We start from the raw sequence: 21579 nt of genomic DNA, 5'->3' as shown, positions 1-21579 counted from the left end.
TCTTTGTTCAAAGATCTGGAGATTTGTGAAATATGTTTGTATAACTTCCTTTGCCAATTTCTTGTTGAGTTTTTTGGCATATTAAGTGCCATCACAAAGGAGAAAACACAAAACACATAGCCCCCAAGTAACACCTGAACATACTTTTTACAAAGCACAACTGCAGAGGACCAAACATTGCCATTGTCACTGAAGTCCAACAACGTTGGCTGTGAACTTCAGAACAGGAAAGCCCTGGGTGTGGTCCTGGCTGGGGCAGATCATTTCGCTTCTCTGGATTTTCTTGGCCACAAAGTGTCAGACTTGAATCTGACCATTGGTTTTAAAACTGGGTTCCTTGGAGCTCCTGGGGGTGCCTTGGGAGAGCTCCCACCCCTATATCAATCCAAGCTGCTCCCCTTTTGTTGGCCTCACATTTTAGGATTCAGGTTCTCATTTTTTGAAAAAGGGATTTTCCTGCTTAGAAAAAACAAAGACTTAAAAGCTACTTTCTTGGTCATCTCTAAGCTCTTGTCTAGTTCTGATATTATTAGAGTCTGTGTTCAAGAGGAGCGGGAAAGGGGGATAAAAATGGCATAGAAGGGGCTGGCCCTATGGCCTAGTGGTTCAGTTTGGCATGCTCTGCTTTGGCAGCCTGGATTCGGTTCCCGGGTGCAGACGTACACCACTTGTTGGTGGCCATGCTGTGGTGGCAGCCTACATACAAAACAGAGGAAGATTGGCCCAGATGTTAGCTCAGGGTGAATCTTCCTCAGCAAAACAAAAAAAAAAAAGCATAAGAAACATAGGAGTCAGACTCAAAGAAGAACTTCCCTAACAGCAAAGAGCACACATTGTTGTCATGAGCAATACAGGAGGAGAACTAAGCAACTTGCATTTGCAGGGATGTTTGAGAACAGAAGAGCTTGGATGCAGGGAGCAACTGTCCTACCAGGGCTGGGGGTAGAGGAGATGATTCCATTGCAAGAGGCTCCCACGGCCCTGTGAAATTCCTATGTGGGCTGAGCAATTCCTGCATGGGGACAGGCCCTGCAAACCACAGGGCACGGTCTATTTCCCACATTTCTTTCCTTCTACCTGAGCTTACTCCTCTCAGCTTTCCAACCTGAGTAATGCGTTCCACAAATACCCGTGAGTGCCTACTATGTGCCAGACACAGTGCGCATGCTGGGGATACAGCTGTGGACAAGGCGAGAATCCCTGCCTCTTGGAGCTTTGACACAGAGCCTGACCTACAAACCGCATGCGCATTTGGTAACACCTGTACCAGGGCTCGGAAGGAGAAATACAGAGCACAAGAGCAGTTGCGGGGGACTGGACCCAGGGGTTCCTGGGGTGGGCTTCCTTGAGAAGTGATGTTAGAGAGAAAACCTGAAAGAGAAGGAAGAATTCACCAGGTGGAGGGAGAAGGATCCCTGTGGCAGGAGGCCCCCTATCCCAGAGAGGGAGCCACACGGTGGCCTTTCCTTCTGATGCATGCATGTGGGGACGTACAGTGTGCTCTGAGCTTATTCCCAAGCTCTGCATTAATGAATTCACTCCCTCAGTTGTCTCACGATCTGGATTAGCTCCTGGCTTGTCCACTGGTTCATGCTTCTCAAACTCCGGGGTGCATCGAAATCACCTGGGTGCTTGTGGAAACACAGGTTCCAGCCCCACCCCCCATAATCCTGATCCAGGATTTCAGTGAGGTGGATGCTGCCCCCTAACCACACTTGAGAAGCGCTGCCTGCTCAGGGGTAATCTTCCCCTCATCCCTTGCTGGACACCCACCTTCAGAGAGATGGGGCGGCTTCGGGCTAGTGGGAAGTCAGAAGTCCCTGCCATCCTGGGACTGTGGTTTGGGTGAGAGCTGCCTGGAGAGCAGAGCAGCCCCTCATCATGGGGGTGGGGACGTGGTGGGGATATGGTGAGGGTGTGGCTCATGAGCCATCACATTCCACTTTTTGGGGCATCTCTCCACTGAGGATACTTGAGGAAGGTTGGGGCTGACTGGCCTGTCCCTATGTGGCTGCATAGGGACCATAACACATGGAAGCTCCTCCATGTGTATGGGTTTTTTCCTTTTCTCTGAGGAGTGGGGAGGCCTCTGGAAGCTGTGTTCCCTGGTTCTGGCTCCTAAAGGAGGCTATCTGGTGTGCTGGAAAGGACATCGACTTTGTAGTTAGACCTGTTAGATAGAACTATCGTTTGCTCACTGTGTGACCTCAACAAAATTACTTAACCTCTCTGAGATTTAGTGTTCTTATCAGTGGAATGAAAACATCTCTTCTCCCAGGGTATGTCAAGGGTCTGATACACAGTAATTGCTCAAGGAGAGGTAGTCCTTTCCTTAGCTAAGTCCTCACCAGGGCTGGGTCAGGGTCCAGGCCGATCCTTCTCTCCCCCACCCCTCCCAGGGTGGCTGGGTCTGCAGAGCCCTTGGGTCAGCAGAGAGAGCCTCCTGCCTTCCCATGGGAGCCCCTTGGGCTGCAGCAGGCAGCTCTCAGGGGAAGGGAGCATCACTTCTCTCTGCCTCAGGTCCCCCAGCTCCTCTGCAGGGATGAAGGTAGGCCTGCCTGGGCACAGTCAAGCCCCCGCTTCCCCAGTATTTCTGTCTGCCTTTCAGCAGCCCACAGATGTAGCCCTGTTGACTGGTGAGGTTCCCCTCAGGTGGGATGGCAGCAGATGGGAGAGTCAGTCAGCGTTGCAGGCCCATTTTCTAGCTGGAACATGTTGGGTTGAAGAAACCAAAGGGAAGGATGTTGGGGGAGGTTTGCCCCCCAGGAGGGCCAACCCAGCAGGAGGAAGGCCCAGCTGATGTTCAAGCTTAGGGGATGGGAGACTGCCCAGTGAGGCCGTGAGGCCTAACAGTGGCACCTTACCCGAAGCTTGCTGTGTGGCGAGCTGGTCATCCCAAATAATGTGCCTCTTCGGCTGGGAATGGAGTTGGGGCTACCGGTTCCCACCCCACCCGCAGCCCATGTCGGGCCTCCCAAAGCTCCAGGAGAACAAAGCTTGCACATGGGTGCCAGGTGGGCCTGGGTGTAAGCTCCACCAGGGCCCGTCCATCTCCGCCTTGTCTGCGGGTCCAACCTCAGCACCCAGCACAGGGTCTGGCCTCGAAGATGCTCGCCAATATTTGCTGAATGGGTGATGGGAGAGGAGGTGCTATCATGTAGAGGTTAGGAGCATGGGATCTAGAACAGGACAAACGTGGTTTCAAATCCTGCCTCCAAACTTACCAGCTGTGTCCTGAGCAAGTTCCTCAGCCTCTCAGTGCCTCATCTCTCCTTCTGTGGAACAGTGATGGTAATGACAGCACCTACTCCATGGGACCACCGGAAGAGCAAGTGAGACCAGGTCTGAACGTGTTGGTGGGGACCGTGGCCATGGTGCCCCATGAGTGTTAGCTACCCGTACTGCTATCGTGGAAGGATCTAAGAGCAGGCGGTCCTGAGAAGGCCTTGGCATGTGAGGGCTGGGGGCAGGAGTGGAGTGGGAGTGGGGAGAGTGGATCAAGACCTCCAGGTCTCCAAAAGGGCTTCCTCAAAGGATGCTGATGGGCTGTGGGTTAATCTCACTGAGGAGAGAGACTGAAGAAACTGTCTTACAAGATGAGAAGATAGAGTGAGGCTGGATGAGAGAAAGAACTTCCACAGTCAGAATGGACTGAAAGGGCTGGCTGGGACGTGCAGAGATCCGGCAGGGGTTCCACAGGGGTCTCCTCTGTCCCCTGAAAATGTCAGGGTCACGGCTCTGCCACACATCTTGGCTGGCTGTTCTCTCTGTGGCTTCCTGCCTCTTCCCAGCTTGGCTCTCTGGCTGGAAACTGAGGAGTCCGTCAGCATTTCTATGGTACTTGTCACTGTAGAAACCAGGGACAGGAGAGACAGAGAAGGGACGAGAGAACATGAGGAAGGCAGAGGTGAAGAACAAGCGGGCTAGTAGTCAAGTCACTGGCCAGAGCAGGGGCTATGGGGGTAGGAGCAGGACAGACCCACTTGGAGTGAACTCAGACACCCAGGAGGGGCTCTGAGGTCATCCCAGCCATATCCCAGCTTTGGAGCTGGATGACCCCTCCCTGAGCCCAGGAAAGTAGAGGGAACCGACCCCATTCAAGGCTTTAGAGGCGCCCAACCAGCGTGCATGTTAAATGGGCATTAGCCAGCTTGCTGTGCCGGGCGAGCGCGTCTGAGACCCTCAACCCCGCACAGCAAGGGCTCCGTACAAGACAGTTCTCCACGACAGCCACAGTGGCGCCTCCAGCCGGGGAACCTACTTCCACCACAGAGGCCGGGCCGGGTCCTATCTGCCTTCTCCAACTGTGAACGCGGAGGGGAGCAAAGGGCCTTCAAATTTTGTTGTGTTTTGTTTTTGTTTTGGGGTAGTAGAGACTTAGCAATCAGAGTTCAGCCGTATAATTAAATGAAGCTTATAACAAATTAATCTGCCACATAATTATATACATAACTGCTGTGATGATACATGGTAATTAGTCATATAGTAAACAGGCCACAAAAACAGAAGTCACTGATGTGCCGTTTACGTGGCCGAGCCAGTGGCGACAGCAGGCCTCTCTTGTCTGGCTAGCTCTCCAGGATGTGTCAGGGATCCAGGCTGGGAGCTACCTCGATGCCGGGTCCCATGTCATCGCTCTCAACTGCTGGCATTCACTGCTGTACCACAGTTGCACCCCCGCCCCCAGCCCCAGGGCCTTTCTTCCAAGGTCCTGTCACCCCCTCAGGACCCATTGTGTCCCCCAGTTGTCCCCTTCCCCTGCTCCTGGATTCCTGCTCCGACCTTCAGGCTGCCTTCCTCCTTCCATTTATCACCTATCTGTGCCCCACCCCCATGTGGCAGGCTCTGGCCTGGATGCTGGGGAGACAAGGGGGAAAGGGACCAATCAAATGGTCAGGAGAAAACCAGGAAACATTTGGGCTTATGATAATGAGATATATCTGCTCTGCAATGCCTCTATACACACATTATTGCCCGTGACCCAAGATATTTTCGTATGACTCAAAACGGTTATTTTTTTAAAAAAAAGAGATGAACATGATCGAGCTTTTTATCTAAAGGAGCCAGTGGGCTGGCAGAGGAAACCAGCCTCCATCCTGCTCATAAAGGCCCCGGGATAAAGCTGGAGGGTCTATAGAGGCCGCGGAAGCAGCTGTGCAGGCAGTGGCTTTGTTGGGGGAGGGGCAAGGGGCTGGGGCTCAGAGCAAGTTCCATTGAGGGGCATCTTGAAGGATGAGCGACAGGCCAGGCACCGCTCTAAGTGCTGGAGGGTACGAACCCTGGTGATCCTCACAGCCTTGTGAGGCAGGTGCTCCTCTTGTCCCCATTTTATAGATGAGAGAACTGAGTGTAGTAGGTTGAACGGTGTCCGCCAAAAAGATATGCCCAAGTCCTAGCCTGCAAATGTGGCCTTATTTGGAAGTAATATCTACAAATATAATTAAGGATAAAGATCTCATTTTAAGATGTTAAAGGAGATTATGATCTCATCTTGAGTTGAGGTCATTTTGGATTTAGGGTGGGCCCTTAGTGAACAACTCATGTTCCTATGAAAGGAAGGAAAAGGAGGGAGATTTGAGACACAGAGACACAGCGTAGAAGGCCCTGTGAGGACAGAGGAACAGGGTGTGTGGCCATAAGCCCAGGAAACCTGGAGCCCCCAGAAGCTGGAAGAGGCCAGTAAGGCTTCTCCCTGTGAGCGTCCAGAACCACCTGGCCCTACTGTGGCTTGATCTCAGCCTGTAATATACAAGCTCTCCTCCAGACACCTGTTGGCTTGAGTCACTGTGAGCGATCTCCCCGTTTTCTCCCCCAGCCCCCTTGAAGTCCTTCAGATCCACATCAAGGAAGGGTAAGGCTACCCTCTTCATTGGGATAGCGATCGGCTGACCCAGGGAACCTGGTCCAAGCATTGCTGTCCCTTCTGGTGTATGCCTAGCCCACCAGGAACAGCCTGGCTTCAAAGGTGGGCAGGCCATGTGGTCACAGTGCAGGGAGTACTATAGGCTGACAGAGCCCCTAAGTGGAGACTGTGACCCCGCTTTGGAGAGTGTTTGCTCCGCTTTCCCCACCAGCAGCAAACCTGCTCCTCCGTCCTGTCTGGAAGAAGGGAAACTCATTTGGCAGGCTCGTCCCGACTTCCAACATCAGGGCTCAGCAGACTCCTGGGGCTTTCAGAGGAACAGGGCTTCTCGTGGGGCAGGCTGAACCTTCTGGGGGGTTTGGCAAGGGGCGTGGCTCCATGGCTCCACTGTGTTCTCCCTCCTTCCTGTATCCTAATGCTCTGAGAGGGCTGGGGGACTGGTTTGCTTCTCCTGGGGAAGTCAGGTCTTGCTACAGCATGGGGACATGGCACTCTGATGGGAGACAGGAGAAACAACCGAGGCCTGGGGAACCCAAAAGGATGAGGGAGGGCAAGGTTTAGGGAGGCTTGTGGAAAAGAATCAAACCGCTTGTCCCTGGGCCCCTGAGGGCGAGAGTGAGGGAGCTCACACAGGGCCATGCTGGGCTCAGGAAGCCCATGGGCGCCCTGGGCAGCACCCCCAGGCTCTCGAGGGGATTCCTCCCCAGGAGTGTGGAGGGCCCAGTGCAGGGGCTCTGCAGGGCTGGGGGGACCTGCCAGACTCCTGGCCAGGCAGAATCCGAGCTGATTTCTCTTTTCTTTGTTTATGTTCTCCATCTACCAGCCCCTCCTGGCACGCCTTCCTCTCCCAGGGTAACTACTACACTCCTGCTAGGGTCCCAGCACGAAGGCAGCCTGGCTCCGTGGTGTCGGCTTCCGGGAATGTTCCTCTGTGAATGTGGAACTGATGTCTCTAGGGGGCTGAAGGAGCCTGCCAGTCTCCAGGGAAGATGCCCCAGGCTGCAGGGGCAGAGGGAGCTGCCTCAGGCCCTGGAGTGAAATCCTTTTTGCTAGGATTGAGCAGGATGACAAAAACGGGGAAGAGAGACGTGGGGACGTCGTCACTTTGTGGGCACTTGAGTGGTTGCTTTATGTTTCTCTGTGACGACAAAGGGACAAAGTCCGTTACTGTCTCTGTGTGGTGGAGAGACTGGCTTGAAGATGAGAGGGGTTCTCCACGACGTTCCAGCTCCAGGCACTTGCCTATTGCTGCATCACGTGGCGCTCACTGGTACCCAGTGTGGAGCGGCTGCAGCTGCGGATGATTTCAGATGGCGAGAGCGGGACTGAGTGCTCAGCGTGGAGCACCACGGCCTTGGAGCGAAAGTAAAAGCAATATCATCAGTGTAGTGATGACGAGTGCAGGTTCCGGAACTCTCTCTGGGTTTGTATCCAGGCTCTGCCACTCACCTGCCAAGTGACCCAGGGCCAGTTACTTAGCCTTTCTGTGGCTCAGTTCCATTCTCTGTAAAATGGGAGTCTAACAGGATTGACTATAGACTTGTTGGAATAAACACACGGGTTAACATATGTAAAAAAAATATGGGCAGTCTGTGGCACACCGTAAGTGCTGAGCAGTATTAGGTACTGTTACTCTTCACGGGTCACGCAGGCCTTAGGGCTGCACAGGGAGAGTCACTCTGCATTTGGCGATATGTCTCTGGGTTTCCATACTTCTGGGTCCCCTGGCAACATTGTCATCATGGTAATACCATCAATGTTGCCTGAGGGCAGATGACACCCTGGGGAGACTTGGGATGCTGAGCAAGGACCAGATCGCTTCTGCCCCAGGCCTTTCTCTCCCCGTAAAGCCTCCGATCAGCCTTTCTTGATTTGCATGCACCTTTTATTCCGTACTGTCAGCTTTTCCTCCTGCACCTGTGGATTTGATGTCACGTGAGCACCTCTTGAACATAGGATTCCTCCTTTCCACTCAACCACATCACATGGTGTCAGGGCCAGGGGGGGTGCCTGACAGCTCCCAGAGTTCACCCCCTCACTGCTCAGAGGAGGATGTGGGGACCAGTGAGAGGCAGGGAGGGGGAGAGTGGCGGGGGGACTCTTTGTGACTCGGTCCTTTACAAAGTCCAATGCTCTTTCACCTTCCGGTGCCTCCCAGAAGGAGGAGAGGGGTTGGCAGCGCCCCTGGTCCTGGGGTGCAGGCAACCAGGCCTCCTCTGCTGGTTTCCTTCAGACCTGCGACTGGGTTCCAGCTGGAAGGCCAGGGGCAGATGCGCCTGTGGCCCTGGGCTGGGGCAGCCTAGGAGCTGGTAATCTGGAGGAAGGAGGGAAAAGCAGAGCCTGAGGCCCCGGCTTTTCCCACTGGCCCGGCCTCCTGGGTTTGAGCCCAGCCTGGGCCTGACCAGTCTCCTTCAACCAGGTGAAAACTGTCATTTAAAGGAGTTCTTGCCCTGAGAGGGTAAAGGCACCGCCACCTCTGGGCCTCTGGGGAGCAGCCTGTGCACTTGGACTATTTCCTGGGACCACGAGGTCCTGCAGCTCCTGGAGAGGCAGCCGCAGCCCCTGCTCCGCTCTCCACCGGAACAGACTCAGCTCCCTCTGACCATCTTGTGGGCTGAGCAACGACTCATTTAACTCTCACACAACCCTGCCGACTTGGCATGATTTGTCCCTATCTCTTACGTGAAAGAGGCTCAGGGAAGTGGTGAGGGCAGGAAGTGGAGCAGGAATCAAACTCAGGCCTGAGTCTGAAGCTCCAAGATGCTCCGTCTGCAAGGAGCCAGGCAGGGGCTGGGGAGGCTGGTGCTCGGCAAAAATGGAACCGCACAGCCAACAATATAGGGCATCAGAGAGGGGTGGAGAGGGAAAAGGAGACAACCTCTGGAGACTGAGGGACGTGAAGAGTGAGAAATTACAGGAAGAAAGGGAGAAACCACTGCTCCTTCCTGTCCTTACAGCGTGGGGTACGTACCTGTTTTATACTGGCTACACATAGGTTCATACAGGTATAGACCTGCCGTAGTAGGGGACCCTGGATATGTGGGGCTATACAGCCAGACCCTCCAGCACTCAGGCAGGGAATACAAATGGACACACGGCCTGGTGGGCAACCCGGAGAACCTGCCTGTTGAAAGGGGGCAGCCCCCTACCCGCCATGGGCCCTGCAGGATGGGGGCTCAGGGCTGCTGGAGTTCCGGGTCTTTTTTTCAAGAGAATCAGGGAATTAATTTTTTTAAATGTGAACTCTCAATTTAAAAATGGTGGTAACGAAAACAAATTAGAATATCATTTTAGAAAAAGGGAAAAAAAGTCATGTTCAGCCTGCAGGCTGCCAGGGTCCAACCTCCGCTTTAGGGCACTTGTTCCCATAAGGGTCTCACCACGAGACCTAGAGCTTCTCCAGGGCTTCTGAAGACCACAAGAGGAGCAGGGGTATGTGTGTGTGCGGGGCGGGGAGGTGCTGAGAACTCAAGGATGTGAGGCTGTGAGGAAGAAAGCGTCCAGATTTCCAGAAAGAAAAAAAACAGACTAAGTAAGATCAATGCATTGCTGCCATAAGATGCAAAGAGATTCTGCCTTTGGCCGTGGAGGTGCCTTTACCAGCTCTCCACCGTCACGGGGTTGCCAGAGCCCTCAGCCCCACGCGGAAGACGTGAGGACACGGTTGCGCGAGGGCTGAGTGGGGCAGGGAGGGAGAGTTGCTCGGAGGCGGTGGGAGGCAGCTCAGCCTGCTTGCTGAGAAGTGAATCACATTTCCATGTGATGGGTGCAGTTCACACTTTGCAAGGGAACAGGGAGCAACCAGAGCCTGACTTTTCTAAATATACCAGGCAAGCCAACAGCTGCCTGGCTCTGAGTGGAGATTCCTGATGGGAGGCTGGGGAGCCCATGGATGCCACACTTGCAGGCTGCATCCCAGCCTGTACTTCTCCGACAGGGGGAGAGGGGCTGATGCCAGGAGCTGGGACTTCTGGAAGGAGCCCCTAGACTTTCATTCCTGAGTAAACACCTGTAGGAAGTCCAGGAAGCCCTCCTAGGCTAGGGTTAAGCCATACAACCACAGGGCTTCCGCAGCCAGATGCGGCTACTTGAGCCCCAGGGCAGACTTCCCTCTTCCTGTTGCCCCTAGCCCTTGAAGGGCTGCCTGGCACAGAGGCCCTTGGTTGCGTCCCCTAAGCTGCTGGGTATGGGCAGTAGCCACGACACCCTCCCCAGGGCCTGAGAGGGGTCCGTCTCCCCCGATTCTACAATCTCCTTGAAAGTCTACACCTGAAATGGCAGTGTGGGCTGCAGAGGCTCTGTCTTCCTTGGTAGGATGCTCAGGTCCCTGGAGAAGCATGAAATCCCCTCATTGCACACCCAGAAGTGCCCTGCAGGGCCATCCTACAGCCTGCGGGAGGTGGATGAGGAGTGGTCCGGTTCTGCCGGAGACCAGCTCTGTCCCTTTCTCTCCTTGGCATCGGTTTCTGGACAAGTGGGGGCTGGAGGAGACGATGCCAGTCTGAGTTGCCTTCCAGCTCTGATATGCCATGGTTCCCTCGTGTATGACGTGGGCTGGAGGTTTGGGAAGGTATGGGGGGTGTTCAATGACAGTCTTCCCGGGAGCAGGTGGGGCTGCTCACCTCCTCCTGACTTTGAACATGAAGTGAAGCAGCCCAAGGCTCTGGCAGCCCGTGATCAGTGCCTGGAGCTTTCAGGGAGAGTAGGGGCTTGATTAGCCATCCTAATGGTGGGGAGAAGAGGCAGAGATGATCCAGATAAATCATTGATCTGAAGTAGGCCTTAGACTGTGGTCGAGATGCCCTTGGCATGTGGGTGCACACCTGTGCACCCTGGATGCTGAGGGCCTGGCTCAGCCCAGCCCTGGGGAAGACACTCTGGTCCGGGGCTGCTGCAGACTAGCAACCTGCAGGCCTGCTAGAATTCCTTGTAACCAGACTCTCGGCTGTCAGCACCTTTGCTAATGAGAAGTGCCCAGGGAAAGGGCTGAGTCCTGGGAAAAGCTTGGAGCTCAGATGCCCGCTTTGCAGACTGGAGGCGCCATGGAGGGTGCTGCATCCTGGAGTACTTGGACCTTGACCTTCCATGCACCCACTGGGCTTCTCCAGGAGCCTGGTCCAAGGGTACCCCAAGGGCACAGTGAGGACTAAAAGTCTCCAAGGAGCCAGCAGCTGTGCCCTTTGAGAAGCTGCCTAGGCGGGGAACCCACATGACCTTCATCCGACAAGAACCCCCAGCCCCCCACCAATGTCCCCGTGCTCCAGAAAACAGGGAGGCAGCATGGCAGAGGGAAACCACTGTGGGCGTTGGGATCCATAGGATCTAGTTCCAGTCCCACATCTACGTGTCCTCAGAGAGGTCATGCCCGAGCCCTGGAGCCAAAGCAGCAGGCCCAGCCCCTCCTAACACATTGCCTTTCTAAGTTTCCTCAGAGAACTTCTCAGTATCTGAAACTACCCAATTTAGTCATTTGTTGATAAGTTTCCTGCCAGTCTCTCTTTTTAAAAGGCTATTCTGGGTGCTGCACGGAGAGTGGATTTGAGGGGAGGGCAAGAGCGGATGCTGAGAACCAGTTAGGAGGCTCCGCTGCTGTCCAGCTGAGATGGTGGTGAGGGCAGGAGAGGAGGCAGCGGAGGAGGCATGTGATAGATTCAACCGACCCTCAGCAGATAGAATCAACAGGATTTAGCAGCTGATTAAAAATTAAGCGAGGGCCAGGAGGGAGCAGAAGAGGGAAGATGACTCTCAGGTTCTTGGCTGGAGCAACTGGTGGATGGGGCACCATTCCGCGAGGTGGGGCAGACTGGAGGGCAAGGGGAGGAGGAAGAGATTTGCGGTGGGGGAGGAGAGGATGAGTTTCATTTCGGATAGGCTGAACCTAGGGTGCTTACAGGCTACCCCAGTGGGGATAGAAGAGCTCTGCATAGAGGCAGGCTCAAGTCGGAACCCGGCAGCCGGCAGCATGGGGAGAGAACCAGAAGCCGTGGCAGCCATGCTTTTCCTCTCCAGCTCCTGCCGAGATGCCTGATGGGCCTGGCTGGGCAGGGAGGGGTGACCCGCAGTCTCTGGACAGGTGGCCTTGGTGCCTGAGCTCAATCCCTTCCCTAGCACTCAATCCAAGGGGACAGCCCTCGCTGTTCTCACGATGCCTGACATACGGGGATGTGGACTCCTGCTGCCTCATCTTCTGATTTCTCTTAGACGGTTGCATGACATCTCTTAATTTTAGTATTGGCAACTGATTGAACTTTTTTCTTTAAAGATTGGCACCTGAGCTAACATCTGTTGCCAATCTTCTTTTTTATCCTCCTCCTCCTTCTTATTCTTCACCTTCTCCCCAAATCCCCCCAGTACATAGTTGTATATTTTAGTTGTGGGTCCCTCTGGTTGTGCTATGCAGAACGCCGCCGCAGCATGGCCTGATGAGTGGTACCATGTCCGCGCCCAGGATCTGAACTGGAGAAACCCTGGGCCGCTGAAGCAGAGCGCGTGAACTTAACCACTCAGCCACGCGGCCGGCCCCTGATTGAATTTTTTAAAAAACCAATATGATGTGGGCCAAACAAAACATGTCCATGGGCCAGATCGGCACCGGGGACCACTGGTCAGGGACCTCGGGTTTGAAGTGAAGAGTCGGAAAGAACACTCAGGTTCAGGAGCCCTTATGGCAACGTTCTTCAAAATCACTCCATAAGCCAATGCATCAGTCACCCTTGGGGCTTGTGAGAGAACACAGCCCTTAGCTCTCTCCAGCGATCCAGACTCAGTAGGTCTGGGGTAGCCCAGTAATCTGATTTTGTCAAGCACCCTGGGTGACTCGATGCACTCGAGGTTGGGAAGCTCTGAGTCAGGGGTAGGCAGAGGAGACTGAGGAGGTTGTTCAGGAAGGCAGGAGAAAACTAGCAGAGCAGGCTGTCAAGAGCAAAGATCGTTTCAAGAAAGATGCTGGCTTCCTGGGAAGGATTCCAAGGTCCCTTTTCGTTTCCCCAAGGATGTCTTGGCTCCTCCCCAGGGAGGAGGAATACTGACCTTAACGCTCAGTTTCAAGATTCTGGTGGAGCTACATCTGCTAGTGAGAGTGAGTGGGGCCAAGAGGCCTTAAGAGGTCGGCGTGAAGGGTTGTGGGTCTCTCTTCCGGTCCTTCTAGCTTCATGGCAAGCAGAGCAGGGTCTGCTCTTTCTCTCCTCAGATGCCTTCCTGTCCTTCCCAGCCTAGGCCTCCCCCAGCCGAGGCCAGCCTGATGCCAACATGGCGGCACATGTATTCATTCAGTCTTTGAGTATTTCCTCCCTGGAGCTGATGGTGTTTCGGTGAGCCTTTCTCCCTATCGCCATGGTGAGACCTAAGTGCTGGGATGGAGAAGAATGTGGTGAGGTGGGGTGGGAGGCGAGCTGAGCAGACCTCACAATTTTGTTTACTCTGACCTACTACCTCTTACTAGTTTGGGAAACAGGAGTGTTCTATGTGATTTTGCCCAGCTTACCAGAGCCCTCCCCTGGGGCTGAAGCCATTAGTGTAAGTTAACCATTACGCTTCTTGTTGGCAGGTTGGCCATTGTTTCTTTTGCATACACCTTCAGTAGGGGTGCATGGAGGAGAAAGGAGAGTTCTGGACCAGGGGTGGATATTTCTGGACTCCCTAGTCTCCTACCAAACCATACCATTATTTCTAACATCCAGCAGGATGGCGCCCCAGTTTCAACCATAAGACAAAGACTAAAACGTGTGCACTGGATTTCATAACAAGGAGGTCACTAGTGACCTTGATCAGAGCAGTGTCATTGGCATGATAGGAAGGGCCAGACACTGGTGAGATGGGAAGAGGGTGGGAGGTGAGAATAGAGAAGTGCTCATGGTCACCCTTCCAGAGAAGAGGAGGAGAGAGGGTGGAAGGAGTGGAGTACACATCAAGGCCATGATGGGGAGGTACTTGAGGGGAAAGGCTGGCAAAGAGGAAGTACAGAGAGGATCAGATGGCAAGACTGAGGTCCCTCATGGCGGGAAAGATTGAAACATCCAGAGCACAAGGGAGGAATTAGCTTTGGCTAGAGGGTCAGCCCTGCTGTTCTAACAGAAGGAAAAGGAAAGGAGGAGCCAGTGCAGGCAAGTTTATAGATTTGGTGACAGGAAGTTGAAGGAATTGCTGTGATGGCTGTTTTCTCTGTGAAATTGGGGGTGCTATCCTGGGCTGAGAGCGAGGCAGAGGTTTAAGGAGGATGATGTTTAAAGGGAATCATGGACAGTGTGCCAGGCAGGCAGCCCAAGGGTGAGAGACTCAGGGAAGGGTAGCAGCTGGACTGACCCCAGCTTGGGGTTTTGCCACGAGGGTACAATGGGAAGGCAAGGGGACAAGGAGGCTTGTGACAGCTTTGAGAAGAATGGTGGAGTCTGGCAGGAGGGGGCAGATGGGGAAGGTTGAGGGGTCATGGGAAAGGGAGATTGGGGAACATCGAGGGACGGGGAACAGAGTAAGAGAGCTGGAAGCTTCAGCAAAGCCATGGGATGGGTGAGGGTAGAAGAAAGCAGGGCACAGCCCCGGATCTGCCCTGGCAGGGGGCAGAGAGCCAGCCCCAGCTCTGAGTCTGTGTGGTCCCAGGGAAGTCCTGTGCCCTCTTGGGGCCTCAATTTCCTCTGCACAGTGGGAGTGATGGCTTCTCTGGTTCACAAGGGTCTACGTGGTGAGCTGACATGAGGAGGACATGCCCCAGAAAAAAAGGAACTCTAAGGTCTTGTCAGATGACAGGGCACACCAGGACAAAGCAGCCACCACCTGGTGACATTTGGGAATGTGCGTGAAGTGTGGAAGACGGTCCCCCAACACCACGAGCCTCAAGGAGGACATGAGCCTGAGTGAGGGGCTCTGACAGTAGGCACTTAGTCTGTGTTCAGAAACTGGGGTGTAGCACAGGGGGAGTGGCAGCTGGACTGACCCCAGCTTAGGGGGCTGCCGGTCCCAGCCGGGTGTTCTCAGACAGACGCGCTCACATCTCCTGGGAGACACCTTTTCATCCACTAGAAAGCAGCAAATGGTAGACTCCATCCAGGGCTGCTGACACTTTAATCTAAGCTCTTCCTCTAATAATCATATAACCTATTTGATCACGGTGGTTTATGAAAAACAAAACCCAAAACAGAAGGAAATCTCCCCAGATCTCAGGATAGCCCCCATCTCTTGTCCTCCCCCCCCCCCCGCCCCGGATGGGTTCACGTTCCTCGATGGGGAAAGCTCCCACCAACAGATCAGTATTTTTCAAGGTGTTCAAGGAGCCTTAGCCCTGAAGATATTTCAAGGATAAAGGTCAAATATAGCTTTGGAAAATCTTGCACTGGCACCCCCTCTCTTGGAGACTCACAAACTGCATTCACATGCAAAAAGATCTGAAAAGTTTAGCAGGAGAGAAAACAAATTTTGTTTCAACTTTTTAATCTACAGAATCCCACCTCCCGTTCCCCCACACCCCCATCATCACTCAGAACTAATATTCTGTGGATTTCACTGTGACACACGCTGGTTAAATAAACAAACCACTCGCAGTAGACTATTACTATTGGCCCAGCACAGTCACCCAAGGGTGGTTGTTGAGGATTTCATATGCCCTCGGTTATCTAGTTGGTATGTCCAAAATTGGTGTCATTTAAGACACCAGAAGACCTTAAGCCTGTTAAAGAGTGAGAATAATCCGTGGCATGAGCAGAAGCATTCTAAATCTGTGAGAAAACCCACAGTCCAAGAGTCAAGTTCACTCACACCCACAGGGTGTACTGGACAGGCTGCAGAAAGCATTCTCGGGGCCAGACGCGGCCTTATAAGGTGGCCTGACATTTTCTCATGGCCCAGGCCACCCTCCAAAAATATCCAGAGACAGAAGAAGAGTGGGAACTGACCTCCCCGAACAGTTCAAAGATTAACAAGTAGGCTCTCCATTAAACAGGAGCCTTAACACCTGCTTTATGACCGACTCCAAAAGCCCTCGGCATTTCAAAACCAAGCAGGCTGCAGGCTCGGCGCCGGGGAGGGCTCTGCAATAGGGAGAGAATGGATGGAGCCTCGGAACACGCATCCAAGCTGGTTTCTTTGCTCTAAAAAGAGTGTTATTTCCTGTACCCCTCCAGAATATGCTTTCAGATCTGACTGCCTTTACTTTATATGGACAATAGAGATCCGTGACTAATTTTCATTAGCGCGCCTTTGTGCCCCTCCGGCGTCCTTGGGCTGAAGCTGTGTTCCAAACTCCTGACGCCCCAGGCCCCGATCGCTTGGGAGGTGCTGCCCCCTAGCGGGACAGCCCGGCTACGACAAGAGAGAGGCGGAAATGGCGTTTGGGCTTCAACCAGGTGCAGCAGCATCTGGACACGCATCTGGATTGCATTCGCGAAGGTCACAGATGCGAAAGCGCTGCTGCAGTGGTAATAAATCTATGCTCTGAAATTAGTGAGCAGAGAACACAATTTCCAAACATAGAAAGACATGAAATGAGTATGAGGGGTTGACATACACAGCCCCTCATGCATTTTATTTTTGCTCATCAAATGAGAGATTTTTAGGGTGAATTACCTTTTGTGGGAAAAAAGAATATTTTTGGTGACGAGACCTGAACCTATGACACTAAGGGGTATCTTTCTAAATTTGAAAACAAAAAAGATTAAATGGTCTCTCACATATTTAAAAGAAAATGTTGGTCAAAAAATCACACAGCTCTCTCTTCTAGCTCTGGTCCTCAGTTGCAAGTAGGGGAATGTTAATAGGTATTGCTATTTTTGGTAATAGTTGCTTAGAGCGAGTCCTTCACCACTGAACTGTATGACAATGAACTAGTCTATTTGTAAGGCTGGGGTGTTTTGTTTTTTTAATAATATGAGGAATTGCAAAGCTAGTCATTCTTGATCAAGGGAACAGGACAACATAGCAGTATTTCTGGAATGCTGTGTGTAACAATAGGTCTCTTGATTATACACATGGTAATTCCTCAGGCTAGGGGCTATGTTAACATAGTACACATAATTGCCAGAAAATATGAGTGACAAATGAGAAAGCTCTGGTTTCCCATTACCACCCTAAGACTGTACAGGTCATATTTTCTGGGTAGCCTCTATTAACTTTACCATCTGTTTCTCAGTTTCAGTTGAAATAATTTTATTTCTCTTTTTACAAATGGAAAGCCTTTCTCTGAGACAGCTTAGACTCTACATGAGGAGAGAGGTGGTTCTAATCACTGTGCTGGTAATATCTAAGCTGTGATCAGACAGCACTGAAAAAGAAAATGGCCCCCTTCAGAACAAAGACCACACCTGGGGCAACAGTGACGATGAACTCCAAGAAAGACGGGGCCGACTTGGGCAGGGGGCCTGTTACTGCTGGAGGCACCATACAGAGGCCACCCACTGGAAAGTGCCCCGCACAGGGAGACACAGGGCTTTCATTTCGAGGTGAAGAAACTGTGGGTCTAGAACTAGGAGCTGAGAAGCGGCCAGCTGAAGGCAGCCTGCCAGTGTCTCTTCACCACTTCTCACTGTGGACGCAGAGCGCGGACAGCAGCTCCGGTGACAGTTCTGTATTTGGAGGCGTCTTCAGGAGGAGACACTTGACCATGTCTTGTTTTAATGTAAGATGAACATTGTGTTTCCCCTCTCACCTTACATTAGCAAAGTTAGATTAAGAAATCATTGTGAGACAAGCGTCCTCAATCTCTTATGGATTAATCTCTCAGATTTCCTGGTCATTCACATGAGGAATGCCTCTTGTCCCTCTGCAGCCAGGTTGGAGGGGGCGCGGTAGGCTTGAAGACGGACTGACAGGAATAATGACTTTTTGGGAACCTCTTAACAGAGCCTGGCTATTTTTCCTGTAAGTGCAGAACCATCATGAATAGCAGAAATAGATCTTTAAATTGTCAAAGAAAGAGCTGGAATCCAAATGGAAACTCTTCCATATTCCTACACCACCACACTCAGGCCAATTTAATCTGAGAAATCACTAGACTCGCTGTCCAGCATTTCAAATCCAGGCAGAGCACACACCAGTTTATTTTGAAATGCAACACAGATCAGTATTTTATGAAGACAACTTATTACCACATTAACATTATCAGGTAAAAACAGCTTCCAAAGGCATGCATAGAAAGTTAAGCATAGTCTTTGAATTCCTTATTTCTAAATATACAAAAAATACATTTAAATTATATAATTTTAGTGAATCAAAGACTTATAAAATTACAATTCTGGTTTTCACAACATAGAAAAAATACAAAAATGACTATATATACGGTTGTATAATTTTTTACCCAAATTTCAAAGGAGCAGTATGTACTGATTCTGATGTTTTATAATGTTTTATCTGAAACTCAGAATTGAAAATAATTTGCAGGTTGTACCACATCAATGCCAACCTTGTATTATAAATGAATAACCAAGACGACAAGTGGAAATGAGGGCACAATCTCTTCACACGCCTCTTTAACTATGCATCTTCAAAACCCTTCCTGGTGGAAGTTCTCTCCAGAGGAGCGTGTTTGTCTGGGAGGGGAGGGCCTTCTCCGTGACTGAGTCTCAAGGGGCCTGTGATAATGGCCAGGATGTGTTAAATGAATGATCCCAACCCTAGCAAACAGGACACAGCAAGACGCAGGTTAGCAGCTCGTGTCCACAAAGCACTACCGCATACCTCAAAGAATTCCCTGCTGGAAGGCGGTCCCCCAGGGGGGATCTGAATCACCTAGTCAGGTGGGCAGCCGGGCAGATGATGCCTTTGACTAGGCCCCAGAGTGAAAATGCTCAGTCTGACAAGATACCCACCCAATACCACCTTCCTCATTCACACTTTATAAGAAGGTGTGGCATTTGGTGCGGTACACGTTGTCAATTCATAAAAGAACACCACCACTTCAAAGGATAAGTTAATTCATGTTAGAGATAAACCAGTTACTGAGAGGTGATGGAAGGACGTGGTGACATTCCTTCCTTATCTGCCAAGAGCATTTTAAATGTTGATGGACAAAAATACACACTGGGGTTGAGACCATTATTGAGAAGGGAGCTGTCTGCTGTGTTCTTGTTGCCAAAGTTCAATTTGCTGTAATTCCACTGTTCGCGACAGACTGTTTTCCATAAATACTGACAGATTATAATAGATGCCTGAATAGAACTGCCAATCCGGCAATCCTGGAAAACCTACATTTTTCATCCCATCTTCTATAACTATTCCTAAAGCAACTGAAAAAAATCTTCCCCCAAGTAAGTAATAAGGCTAATAGAACTCAAATGGATTTTATTTTATAGTAGAAATACATTTTGCAAGAAGAAAAAGCATGAAAAATAATCTTTCCCACATACTGTGTTCATGAAGTACAAGAATAGATTCTAATCTCAACAGACCCAGTTAAGAGTGATTTTAAGAAGAATTTTAATGCTCAATTCAAAAATAATTTATTACATATTTGCCTGCATTAAATTTTAGGCTGCATACTTTCTTCTCATTTTCATCCTAATTTTCAAGCTTCTATGAAAATAAGCACTTAAAAATTATCTCCCATTATGATACTCTTCTGATATCAGCAATTATATTTTAAATGAAAACTACTCGTGAAGCTAGCAAACCAGACCTCTGAAGTTTTAAAGAGCAACCAATTAAGAAGAAAAGGTGCCACAAGAACGTTCTGTGTTTAAAATCTAGTGCATGCCTAAACCTGGGCTTTACTTTTTCATCCAACCCTTTCCTGAAAAGTTGTAAATGGACAGCTGAGCCGTTAAATGGTATGAAGACATTAAATGGCTAATTAGACAGTGTCCATATGACTAAAGCATTTCTTGGCTGCTCCAGCATGTGCGGAGGATACTGCCTTTGGTTCACGACTGCCCAGCTGGAACCCTGCACTGCCTCTGGACTCACAACTCGGTGGGACTACACAGGACCACAAGCAGAAGGAGCCAAACAGAAGAGTTGAATGAAAATTTAAAAATCAAATAATAAGAGTGTATAAATCTATTCCTGAATGTTCTTCCGGACTACGTTTCTAAAGTAACACCTTCCATGTGCTTTCAATAACAGATTCTCTACTCCCATGGGCCTGGACTGGTGTCAGGTCCATAAAGGAGAACAGCTATCGGCAAATGCCTTTCCCACAGGTGTTCCGAGAATGGGACTGTGAAAGGCACTTGCCATCTACTAGCGACTGAGCTTCCCGTTTCTGAGGACTGTCATTCTGCTAAAATACGATCGAGGCGGAGCCCCAGAGAAGGGAGGTTCTCTACAATGTACACAAACTCAGTAGATTCAAGCACTGTTTCTCAGTGGCAGGCAGTGAGGACTCAAGTGAAGACAGACAAAAGGTTCTAGTTGTTTTCTGATTAAGGTTCTACCCCAAAGCTTCACAGACATATACACTGTATAATTCACTCACTAGAGGGGAGGGGCCAGGGCCCAGCCACAACTTCAGAGCATTCCAGAGAACAAAGTTTGCCGCTTCAAAAATACAAAGTTTCCAGCATGCAGTCAAGCACTTTGAAAAGCGAACGCTAACTAAACGCACTGCAGACTGAAACACGACTCTGCTGCAAGCTGGGCACTCAGCGGGTACAACTTCATCACTCGCACCGTAACTCTCCAGCACTTAGTGTTACAGCTCCATATTTATCAGATCCAGGAAGGAAACAGGAGGATACAAAATGCCAAATCCCTTTCTAGCGCCATCATAAATATTGGGTATTTCTGGTTGAAAGAGCATGCTGAATTCGACCGGCCAGGATGCTTCATGTAACAGCTTTTTTTTTTTAAATAAAATCCTAGGCCCATGTGATACTGAATTTTGGGTTTTATTTTTATTTTTTAAATATTTTAAAAACAGTTCTTACTTATTTTCTATGAAATGTATTAGGAACTCAAAAAGTCTGCAGCATTTTTTGTCATTGAAAAGGTTTTTTTTTTTGAGGGGTGCAGGAAGCAGGAACTATTCAAATTTCTTGTGTTCTTCAGTATGAGAAAGGACCTTTCTTCTCTGGTGTATCATGTGGAAGTATAACTGGGGAAAAACTGGAAAGAAAAGAAAGAAGTGGTTAAGGAGGTCATTTAAACTTGCGCGTTCTGTTTAAGGCATTGGACTGCAGGTGCTCTCGGACTCTCCCTTCCCATCCAGCAATAAGGCAGGCACCAAGGCGGGCTGGGAAGGGAGGGCAAACGCAGAGACTTACCTTTTCCCCGCTGTAGCCGAGGGGGAAGGGTGGTGTGGAATGGAATGACAGACCCTATTGTCACTATCCTTACCAGTCAAGATGCCACAGAGCTGCCAAATAATACTCTTTACACTTCCTCATATTATCTTCACATTTATTCTCTGATTTCACAAGAACCAGGTGAAGAATTCTAGTGATGGAGTTATTATTCCTGTTCAGAGGAGGAATTCAGGCCCTAGAGAGGGTAGGCGACTTGCCAGGGGTTTCACAGCAAATTACTGACAAAGTTAGCACTGGGCTCTGGGCTCCTGACTTAGTCTAGCCCGGTCACTGCTCTGTCACCTGGGCAGATCTCCCAAATGTACTTCCTGAGAAAGGCTGTTCTTGGAATGGGGAGACTGAGGAAGGAGGAGTGCTGAGACACTGCTGACACAGCCACACCAGGTTTGGGTGTAGAAGTCTTGTGAAAAGGAAGCCAGCATCTTAGGCACCGGAGAGTCTGTTCTTGGTCATTTCACAGATTACTTTAAAAAGTACTGAATCTCAAAAGAA

At 50.8% G+C, this 21579-nt stretch overlaps 1 protein-coding gene across 1 annotated transcript in view; it reads right to left on the bottom strand.

Annotated features, from left to right (window-relative positions):
* Window positions 1-17855: 17855 nt before the first annotated feature.
* Window positions 17856-21579, bottom strand: part of HACD2 (3-hydroxyacyl-CoA dehydratase 2) — a 96755-nt gene continuing 93031 nt past the window's right edge. The window contains exon 7 of the mRNA XM_070583749.1: window positions 17856-20887. Within this exon, the coding sequence (XP_070439850.1) occupies window positions 20805-20887 (83 nt within the window). The 3' untranslated portion in view covers window positions 17856-20804. The remainder of the gene's footprint in view (window positions 20888-21579) is intronic.

This window comes from Equus przewalskii, chromosome 18, assembly GCF_037783145.1.
Source record: "Equus przewalskii isolate Varuska chromosome 18, EquPr2, whole genome shotgun sequence".
In the NCBI taxonomy this organism is placed as follows: domain Eukaryota; kingdom Metazoa; phylum Chordata; class Mammalia; order Perissodactyla; family Equidae; genus Equus; species Equus przewalskii.
Note: the sequence above shows the minus strand (reverse complement) of the source record. Positions and strands in the feature narration are given on the sequence as shown.